Raw genomic sequence first — 11,777 nt, 5'->3', positions numbered from 1 at the left:
TCTTTCTAAAAAAACACTTTACACAAAAGATCATGTGTCATTAGACGAAAAAGTTGTTGGTTATTTATCATATTTTTAATATTAATTTTTTTAAAATAACATGTTCAATTTTAGTTTGTAATATTGATGAATACCAATATTGAAGTTTTTCTTAATTTAACTGTGCAAATTTATTTAAAAAAAAAAAAATTAGAGCCCACACGTGATTACTTGCATCTCCTAATTCTTCATGACGCTTTCTATGATATTGTCTTCCATGATTTCTGAAAACATTTTATCAAAGAATTAAATATATATATATATATATATTAAATAGAAGAGATTAAGTTTCTGGTGACAAATGGAGTAATAATAAGAGTTGAGAAGAAAGAAAAAAACGGATTGAAAGAGATGGTTTAAAGGTGGCAGTAAACCACGCAAAGTAGGTGAAAGTTTGAACAACCAATTAATTAGTTTAAATAACCAGTCAACAAACTTGTCCACAGTTTGAGCTTTCATTAATCAGGAAATGCAATACCAAAGTTTGAATTCCATATTACCATCCAAATTCTCATACTGTTTTAGTTATTTATTTTCCAACAAAGAAAGCAATTGGTTCCAAAGTTTGTTATGTAATTCTTAAATAAATAATAAAAAGACCAAGAATATGTAGCCAAAATAAATTAGCATTCAATAGATTAAAAAAAATATTATTTGGTTTGAATAATTCAAGGCTAAAAATGTATAGGTGGTGGTTGCTGGTAGAAACCTAACCTAGAGTTATGATATTAATAATAATAAAGAATATAATATATTGTTTATTTATAAATGTAAGACTTGTTTACTTTCCTCTTTCCTACTCAAAAGTCTAGAGCTGTAGTTCTTCAAAAGTCTAGAGTTGTAATTCTACTTGCGGCAACAAGACTACTTTACCACTTAGAATTCCTTGCTTACAAAACTACCATGGCAGATAAAATATTTATAATATTATTCCATTCTGTTATTTATAAATTTTTAATTCATAAAACTAATATTTAATAAGATAAAATTATATATTAAATAACAATATAACACAAAAGTTGGCCCCATTTAATATAAATAAATATATATATATACATACACTGCTATGTGTGTATATATTGAAACACTGATCTGAAATTCTTAGCTACATGAGTTTTGTAACATATCTAAAAATAAAATAAAATAAAATAAAGGGGAAAAAAAAATTTGCCTTTTGTTGTACAAGTATATAGTATCCTGATGTGGCTAAAAAACACAAACACACACATACACACACAAAACCTGAAACAATAACAAATCCAAAACAGGGATGGATCATGGATGAGAATGTATATCTTGTCAAGAATCTTCTCCAACACTTGTTGTTGGAAGAAAACCCCACACAAAATCTCTACACAAAATCAACATCATCATACCTCAGCACATCTCATGGGAGCAAATCCCAATCTGGAACGCTCAGTATCGTACATGATGTGAAAATTTTGCTGCTGGTAGTTACCAATAATGTTAAGGGAAGATGCAGGCGTACCTAGAATTGCCAGGCACATTATCCCTTCTGGTTCTAACCTTATGAAGTAGTTCTCCACCGGAAAATTCCAAACCGCCCCGTCGACGAACACAATGCCGAACTCCGGCAAATTCAACTCCTCAACTCCGCTCACATTGTAGCATGGATTCAAGATCGGAAAACCTTGGATAATATCGTAGTGTTTCACCTTGTGGATGAATGCTTCTTTGATTGCTTTGTAAGCTTGATCCGTGAAGTAGCTTAGGGTTGTGCCTGAATCTATGATTGTGCCGCCATTGCCGTCTTTGGAGAGTTCCCATGCGTCTTTGGGGATGTTGAGCAGCTCGTCGCCGACCATTATGGCTTTGACTTGGACGTAGTAGAAGGTGTCGGCGGGGTTGTCGCGGCCGGAGACGAAGGAGGTGAAGTTGAGGTCTGGATGTGCGATGAGGGATTGGTCTTCACCGAAGATGAGCTTGCTGCTGACGGTGAGATCGCTGTTGCGATCGACGAGGCAGTAGGAGAAGGTGTGGCCGTAGAGGGAGCGGAGCTGGGAGGAGAAGGACAGAGGACCACGGCCGAGGCCGAGAAGGCCGGCTGCGCCGTGGAATAAGCCTCGGTTCCAGTGGCCGCAGCCGAAGATGACGTTCTCGACGAGATGGGATGCCGGAGTGGTGAGATTCACGGTGAAGGATTCGAGAGCGAGGTCGCCGGTGGTGTTGGAGCGATCGCCGTACCAGTAGAAGTAGGGGCAGGGGAGGTCAGGGGAGGTGCAAGGACGGTGAGGTTCCGGCGCGGAGACAAGGCTGCAACGGGGATCGCCGCAGGTGACGTTCCGGTAGGACGATGAGGCGCTGGGGTCGTAGATGGGGCCGTGTTGTTCGAAGCAATCGTGGCAGGGGAGGCACTGGATCCAGTTGAGATCGCTGCCGGTGTCCAGGATCAACGAGAAATGGCGCGGCGGGGTTCCGATGAACACATCCATGAAGTACTCCCCCGATCCCAGCGTCACCCCGGACTCCAACGTCGCCACTAGCCTTCCGGCAAGCTCCGGCGACACCACCGTCGCCGATTTCTTCTCTGTTCCGGCGCCGATCTTAGTCTCGATCTTCTTCTCCGTGACTCTCCGATGAAGTGTTTGGATCCGGAATTGGTCGGTGTGGGTGGATTCGATTAGGGCTTCTCTCTTCGTCTTCGTCTCGCTTCTCGTTGACCGGTGCTTGAGATGAAGCTTAAGAGGCTGAGACGAGATTGGTGGCTGATGTGGGGTTACCTCCTCGTCGTCATCGTCTTCGAGATCGGAGCTCCGGTGGTCGTCCTTCTTCTCCGGCGTAGCAAGGGGAAGATCGCAACCAGGATCGGAAGAAGCCGTCACTGAATTGAAACTGAGATGGGTGGGCATCTCGATGGCGGCGGAGCTCCGGTTGAAGAAGGAGAAGAAAGGCGCCGCCGTGGCGGCGTCGCGGTGGAGAACCGAGACGAAGAAGAGAAGAAATATGAAAAGTTTATCAAAGAATACCATGATTATGAACTTGTTTGCATGAACAATAGATAGATAGACAGACAGACAGAAAGAGAGATGAAAAAGGAAAGTGGAGTTACGTTTAACGAAGAGGAAAAGGAAGTAGAGGAAGTGGAGCTTGAAAAATAGGCATTTTCATGAAGGAAAATTAGGAAATGTGATGAACTTGGCAAACAAGTCTCTTGGAAAACGCGGTTTGTGGAGAATGGGAACGGGAAGAGAGAGAGGAGAACGAGTTCCAGTTTTCTGGTTTTTTTTTTTTTAATTTCATAGTGTTTTCAACTTAACCCTTTATATATATATATATATATATTTTTATTATTTTTTGGGTAACGGCTGAGATGGCCGTGTGTGTTTACTTGGTCATATTTTTTTGTTTATTTTGCATTTTTTACTTATACCCCTCGAAAGTTTTGTATTTGTAAATATATGTGCATCTACTAAAATTTTAAATTGTTTATTGATTCACTAACAAAAGTTGTATGCTTAGCCAATGATACATTTAGCAGTGTCTGGTTTGTTTTTGTTTTTGTTTTTCTATTTAAGATTTTATTATTGTGTGAAATATTATATATTTATTATTTTATTTGATATTATTTATTGTAGAGTTATCTTCGATGCATATATATATATATTCTCTAAATTGAATTTTCTTCTTACTTTTTATTAAATGTATGACGTATCCACCAAACATTTTGATGTACTTTTTTAAATTAAATTGTGATAATTAATAAAGTTTGAAGATTATAATTATAAATATTAAACAGAGACTATAATTTAATAGAAAAATTATATGAAAATAATGGAGTACATTCAGTGTTTTTTTATGTCACGTCATTTTATTTTAAAAAGAACAACATGCGCTTCTTTTTTTTATTTTTAATATTTTTTTAATGATATTTGTGTTAGTGTCATCCCAACATAGTGCCTTCATCGTTAGTGTTTTTTTCAATCTCTACACATTTCACCGCTCTATAGAAAATTCTCTATGTCTCTACCGTATTCCAGCTTGGTAATTTCCACCGTATGTCCGGGATACTTCCATATATTATTTTGAAAGAATTTTTTAATATAAATAAATTAAATGTTTTACACCTTCAACCTTGAATTAGGAGGGATATTGTGAGGATTAATAACAACCATGTGTGAAAAAGGTTTGTTCACATTTCTCAAATTCACAAACTCTTGTTTCTACTTCATATATTTTACTTTTAACTCCTATTTAATTAAATTTTACAATGAAAAAACTACACATGTAATAACTAAGAGAATCTACCTATAGTTTTTTAAAAATAAAAAAAAATAAAAAATAAAAATCAAAGGACCACTACAAAAGAAGACAACCATATACAATGAAAACGATGAAACCCAAAAACATTAATATAAAAAGAAAGAACAACCATTAAACTAACCCTTAGTTCTTGTTTCAATTGGCCCACTTACTATTTTTTTTTTCTTCTACATTGACTTCCCTCACTTCCTAGATAAAGACCCACTTCACAAGAAACAAAGGCAACTGTAGTTCCATTTATTATATTATTTTCACATGTATATATTGAAACAAAGTTACAAAAACCAAGCCAAGCACATTAATCCCCCAAAATCAATAGTTTAAGAGAATAAATGAATAAATAAAAGTCTTGGGACCTGTTGGCATCTTTTTCAGCGTATGTGTAAGGGCATCTCATGCAACTGGTCAAGAAAAACAGAGATAAAGAGTTTTCAAAGAAAGAGAAAAGCAAGAAGTAGATGTGTATTGGTGAGAGAAAAGAAAGACAGGTTGGGTCAATGGTCAATAACTTGGCTGCCGTGTTCTTGCCCACATTTTACTACCAAATTAGATGGAGCATTCATTGAAGTTTCTTGTCATATGATGTGTGGTTATTGTTCCCATTTATATATAATAAAAAAGGTGTAAATGAGAGGAAAGTAATATAATAGATTTGGGGGTGTTCTGGTTGGGGTTTACACTAATGTTTTTAAAACCGGACCGGATAGTGAACCGGTCTCATATTTGGGTCATGGGTCAATCGGTCCGACCGGATGACATCATAAATAAATAATTATCTTAAATACTATATATATATATAATATAACAAACTTTATCATATTTTTAATCATAATTATCTTAAATATTTATTTAAATATCATTATGATTTTATCAAAATTGTTGAAGACTCAAATAATTAATCTAGATAAAGCAACAAATACAACTCCCTAAACTTTTTATTTCTTAATCTATTAATCATAAATGAATAATGATAACTACATAAATTAAACTACTAATTAAATTACTAATTATGTGAGGATGAGACAAGGAATGAACAAAAAAATTCAAAACAAAACTAGAACTAAGTATGATTAATTTAATTCTCATATTTGATCATCATTACCATTAAAATAAAAGTATAAATAAAAATAAGTCATAAATCATCTATACCTCTTAAACAATTTACAAGTTTCTTTATTTTTCTCATACCTCCAAACTCCAAAGTTCCAAGAATTCAAACAATATTTTCAACAAATCAAGACTCAAAGAGCATCATGAAATCAAGAAAAGCCTAAGTCCTTTCTAAAACCGGACCAGGTTATGGGCCGGTTCCCGGATTTTCCGGTCCGACCGGCCGGTCCGGTCCGATTTTAAAAACATTGGTTTACACCGGCCAAATCCTCCAAATATTATATATGTTTTACATAATTTGATTATTTAAATAAATATGTTTAATATTTATATTTTAAAATTTATAAATGTGATCATTTCCTCAATTGAGCTCTTTCTGCATGATTAAGATATAATAATAAAAAACAATTGTGTATTGAGTGGTTTGCATACATTATTGTAAAAAAAAAAGTGTGTATTGAGTGGTTTTGCATACATTATTGTAAAAAAAAATAATGTTCAAACATAAATTTTGTTATAATTTATTTAAAAAAAGTAAATTTTAAATTTTATGATATATTTAATTTTGATGGGTATAAATTAAGATGTAGTTCGGTAGGCTTAGATGAAAATCGTACTGCTTGCTAGCTCAAATTTTCAATAAATTTGTTGAATCTTCCAAATTTTTTTAACCCTCAATCAAATATCACTTTAAGTTTTATTAAAGGTATTTTAGGACTTTAAATGTAAGGTGAAAGGTAAAATTATTTATTTATTATGAATTGTTTAATAAAAATATGAGATAAAACCGCATGCGGTTTATATATATGTATATGAGCAAAACGTCAATTGTGGATGTTCATAGCTCCGTAATTGAGCACAAAAAACACCAAGAAAAAAGATAGACAAATGAATGGGTTCATTTAGTTTAAGTTTTTCGTTTAGTTTTGTTCCTATAAATTTAGTGAAAATAAGATTGAATGGTTTACATTAATTCAATTTCTGTTACGATCGTGATCAATAATTTAGATCAAAATAGTTTATATTGGTCTTTTATATATATATATATACTTCAGTGAATAAAAATCCTTAGAAAATTAAAGAAGTACATATATAAAAAATTTATTATTAGAAAGAATAGCCATATATGAAAATACATCTATTACAGTGATTTATAGATTTTTTAAAAATAAATCTTCTACCGTACCATCCTAGAAAGAAGGGAGAATAATTCCCTCACATGATACCTTTTATATTGCGAGTTTAAAGGCTCTAACCCAAAATTTTTTAATTACCAGCCACAGTGGGATATCCAATAAAATTAGTCATTCTAAAATTGTTAGAATTTTGCAGTCAAACAGAAAATAACTCAAAAGAGGGAATGGGTGCTGAAGAAAACAAAGAGAGGGCAAGCCTATCGTAATGAAAGTTTTTATTTTCATTTTCATTGTTTGTTATTTATTTACAATGAAAAAATAATGATTGTTAGCACAACATGGATGGATGCACATAATAAAAATCAGATGAATTATTTGATAGCAATGAAAGCTATCACCTGGTAAATAATGCAAAACCAATAGAAAAATAAACCAAATCAAAGCAGAAAGAAAAATGAAAATCCTTACCTAGTTTATACCTTACAATTCCACGCTAGCTTGTAACCATCAATCACAAATACATTGAAATCTAGTAGTTTGTATATCCATTCATTTTAAAAATAAATCTCTTAAGAATAAATTTACTAATAATTTTCCTAACTACGAGATTTTTTTTTTTTTAACTTCATCCTAAAATAGACTTTTATTAAGAGTACCTGTACAACTTTAAAATTTATATGCTCTTAATAAAGTCTTCATGATTTTAGAATTTTATAATTCTCATACAATTCCAAGGATAGCTTTCAAAGAAACTTTTCAAAGATTGCATTCATCTTAAATGTTATTATTATCTTTGTTTTATGTAATAAATGAAAATTTTGGAATTAAATACATATTTTGAACAAATACCCCAATAAGAAATTTCAGTATTGCTTCTCATTAATTAAAGTTTTGTTCCATGAATATCATGTATATGTCAACCAACTAAATTCAATTGTCATCTTTTGTGGGTAGGTGTAAGCCATCATGCATACTTTTGTTAATTTTTCAAGGTCAGCAACAAAGTAGACAAATTACGGCAAAGACGTACATAAAGAAAAATTCAATACTTTAATTCACATGTATTTTTCTCTTATTACGTGAGTTGAAATTTAAACCCATTTTTTTGGTAATAAAATAAATAATTTTATGTAGAAAATCAAGAGTTGAAATTCAAACCACTTCTTTGCCAATAAAATAAATATTTTATGTAGAAAATTAATGTCATTAGACTAAGAGATTGTTGATTTATGTTTTTTTTATATAATTATTTAAAGCAATGACTGTCCATATATATATGTGTGTGTGTGTGTGTGTGTGTGTGTGTGTATGAAGAAATGCCTTTTGTTTCTCCCAAATAGTTTAGGCATTTATCAACTTCCATTTGGTTAGGTTTTTCAAAATTAAACAATTCAAATGTAGTATCATAAGAGTGCCTTGTTTTAGAACGAACACCTAGGTCATCATGACTTGGAAGATTGTCCAAACATGCAACTCAAAAACAAAAAAAACAACAACAACTACATTAAGGAGTGTTTGATTGCATAGAGTGGAGTGGGAATGATTCTTTACATCGAGTTAGCATTTGTTTGGATGTGGAGTAACAGGAGTGAGAGAGGATTAACATTAAGGAGTGTTTGATTGCAAAGAGTGGAGTGGGAATGATTCTTTACATCGAATTAGCATTTATTTGGATGTTGAGTAATAGGTGTCACACCCCGAACCCGGCTCCCCAGGGCCCAGCGTGATCGACAAACGGCCACACACCAACCAAGTCGAGGCCCAGTGAGGCATGTAAGGCCTCAAAAACCCTGTTCTCAACAAATCACAAAAAGTCTAACGAGAGCAAAGGCTAGAAACAAGAATGGAGTTCAACACTAAAAATAAATAACTAAGTGTCTTGCACGAGTTGCTACAAATTTAATCAAATAAAAAAATTATGCCCACAACAAAGCGGGACTTATTACATGCTAAGAAGATTGACGGTGGCCCAACAATCCCTCGCTAAGCTATCCACATCGACCTCTACTCCCCGATCCGAAAAGAAAAAAACAAACAAAAATTTATGAGCTTGAAGCTCGAAAGAAGCACCCACTAAAAAAATATAGGGATCACTTATCAAAAATCATAATTTAATAATTTGCAAAAAACCAACCATAAGTTTAATTCACATAACATAGATGTCAAAAATTAAGCATATAGGTCCCCCAAACAACTATTGCCCAAAAACAAATCACAAAATTCATATATTTACCCTCGGTGATCCCGAGACAAAACAAAAAGTCATATTTTTTACCCTCGGTGACCCGAGCCAAAAATTAACAAAGGCCGATATTCGCGACCGACAGAAGCGGTGGGAAACTATAGTTTCTAGAACAAAATACGTGTCGACACCTGGCGTGTTTAACCCCCGATGGATGAGTTGTTGCAAAGTTAGTTGGGGACTAATTTCTATATCAAAGTACCTTGTTCACAAAACGATGAACTAACAAAATTCAAAACAAGCAAAGTATAAAAATTTACAGTAACATGATCCCATTTTTTGTCATATCAAAATACACCAGTTAATGGAATACAAACATGAACAGATAATAAAAATAATAATACTCTTTAATCAAAAATTAAATAAATACATGAAATTCAAAATAAATAAATAATATATAATCTGGACTTTAAACCCAAGAATTATTCACAATTTAAACAAATTTCCAAAAATTAAGAGATTTTTAAATAATTATAATTCAACACAAGTATGTAAAATTCGGAAGATATGAAATTTTAGAAAAAGAAAATTTTGAATTTAAATGAATTATCTTGAAATTCAAAAATTTAAATAAAAATCAAGATTACTGCACATGTAAACACTTCGATTCAAAAAGAAGATCATCAATTTGAAATATTAAATAAATTAAAAATAATTCCGAAAATAGTATTAATTATATAAACAATATTTGAATAGTAAAACGAAAACCTAATTATCACAAAATAAATAAATTAAATATTGATTTTTCACAAATTTATCTAGTTTTCAAAAAGGTCTATATACGTATTATAATTTATACGTGGATATTTACCTAAATGTCTCACAACTCCAAGACTCCAAATCAGATTATTCAAAATCAAGCACTCGAAGGATGCCCTAACAAACATAAATCATGTGCATAAATGAATGAATAAACACAAAGGTTGGTGAACACATATCAAATTCCTAAGAGTAGTCTATAGGGGTGGAAACTAAAGATGAGAATAAGTAAGATCTCACAACCACAATAAAAATTCAAGCACCTACCTTGGATCTTTCGTCACAAAAATTCAACGAGAACAAAAATATCAAGAGCCTGCCGCCAAGGTCACCACACGACACAAGAAGAGATAGGGTTTCCTCCGGTTTTCTACTCTCCTTTAATTTTTAAACCAAAACAAATATCGCGTGAGGATCCGGGTCTCCTTTTAAAATATAAATAAGTAGATAGATTTAACTAAAAGTAATTTAAAATAAATTAAGAGGATGGGGTCCACAATAGGAGTGAGAGAGGATTAAGAAAGGAATGAGAGGGATGGTGGGGGCTGAAAAGGTATTCACAATCATGAGAAAAATGAGGAATTCTTAATTCCTGACTCATGAAATGACCATATTACCCTTGTGTAAATAACTATCTCCAAATTGTAATTAGTTATTTAGATTAACTAATTAATTATTTATTATAATATTAATAACAAATTTGGACATTAATCAATATCAACAGCTAAAATAGTAATTATTATGGTTCATAATATATTTATTTAAAAATATATTTAAATTGATAATTAGTTATTTATTATAGTTAATTACTTGCTAATTAGTAATATTAACAAAAATTTTGAAATTTGGTGAATTACTAAAATTAAATATTTATTTATAATAATTTATTTATTTTAATACTTAAATATTTTTTTAAAAAAATATAATCCTCATGACTCATTTGTATAAAAGGCATAATAGTCATTTTATCACATTTTTCATTTTTTTCTCATTTCCAATAAACCAACTCTCCAATTCTTCCAACAAAACATAGTTTTCATTCACATTCTTTTTCCAATCTCTCTCATTTTCATTACTTTTCTACTCCTCTCCATTCCACTCTTTGCAACCAAACACCTTCTAAAAAATTGGGATTTGAATTTTTATATTATTGCTTAACACATGTAGTTAGAAAATTGATAAAAGAAAGAAAATCACTAATATATACATTTTTTTCACATATGAAATTATCCATCCCTAATCAGTTAAAAATTAAATATAAATGTGAACAAATTTCAAATTTTCTAAAGTCTAATTTTATAATTATAATTTGATTTGCTTGGAAGATGTAATGAATTAAAGTCACAATCTAAATCAAATAATTTTTTATATTAAAATTAAATTAAATTAAAATTTGAAGGAAACTTTTTCATCCAAATTCCAAAATAAACACCAATTATTCACCACTTGCATGATTGCATCCTCAAGTTAAATAAATAAGTACATAATTACATAAATTATTTAGAATATTGAATTTGAAAGAAATCAAACATCAGGAGCGTGGCCATGAGCAGAGAAGTGATCATCCAGCCTCTGCATCCTCAATTGTGAATAAGACTTAAGAGATTTCCATTGTAAGCCCATACTTACAACTATCGGCATGTTATAGTAGACTTTTAAATGTCTCACACTCGTTTTTTACGTGAGTTATCAAAATTTTAAAATCTACTATTATTAAACGAGCAAACATCCCAAAGTTTAAAATATTAGAGAAATATTGAGAAAGAGAGAAACAAGGAGATGGGTTGATGAATAGTACTCACAATAGTAACCAAAAAGTGTACTTCAGCCGAACCAGTTGGTATGGTATTCTTCAGTATGGTTTTAGTTTAACTGGTTTTTTTATTATTCATGGTAGATTTTGGGAAAAGAGATTGGACGGTTGTGATTAATTTAGACATTGTGTATATAAAGATTGGACGGTTATGATTGATTTAGACATTATATATCTCACTTTTTACTATTTATAAAGCGCAATAATACTATTGCTTTAACAGTGACACTATTACTGAAACTTTCATCACCGTTGGATTGAAATTCAACGGTTTAGATCAACATTCAGTAAATTTGAAATTAAATCTATTGACGTTTGTATAAAACTCATCCTCTTATTAATTTATCATTATAGATAACGGAAATTTTTATATATAGAAGATCAATCCTCTATCAAC

At 31.7% G+C, this 11,777-nt stretch overlaps 1 protein-coding gene across 1 annotated transcript; it reads right to left on the bottom strand.

Annotated features, from left to right (window-relative positions):
• Positions 1-1,106: 1,106 nt before the first annotated feature.
• Positions 1,107-11,132, bottom strand: LOC120260112 (aspartyl protease family protein 2-like). The gene is made up of 3 exons (XM_039267551.1): positions 11,098-11,132; positions 6,769-6,823; positions 1,107-3,164 (listed from the first exon to the last, which is right to left on the bottom strand). The coding sequence occupies exons 1-3, from the start codon at positions 11,130-11,132 to the stop codon at positions 1,410-1,412; spliced, it is 1,845 nt and encodes a 614-aa protein (XP_039123485.1). The 3' UTR covers positions 1,107-1,409.
• Between the last annotated feature and the right edge of the window lie 645 nt (positions 11,133-11,777).

Source organism: Dioscorea cayenensis, chromosome 5 (genome assembly GCF_009730915.1).
Source record: "Dioscorea cayenensis subsp. rotundata cultivar TDr96_F1 chromosome 5, TDr96_F1_v2_PseudoChromosome.rev07_lg8_w22 25.fasta, whole genome shotgun sequence".
Taxonomy (NCBI): domain Eukaryota; kingdom Viridiplantae; phylum Streptophyta; class Magnoliopsida; order Dioscoreales; family Dioscoreaceae; genus Dioscorea; species Dioscorea cayenensis.
The sequence above is the reverse complement of the archived record's forward strand: the minus strand, read 5'-3'. Positions and strand labels throughout refer to the sequence as shown.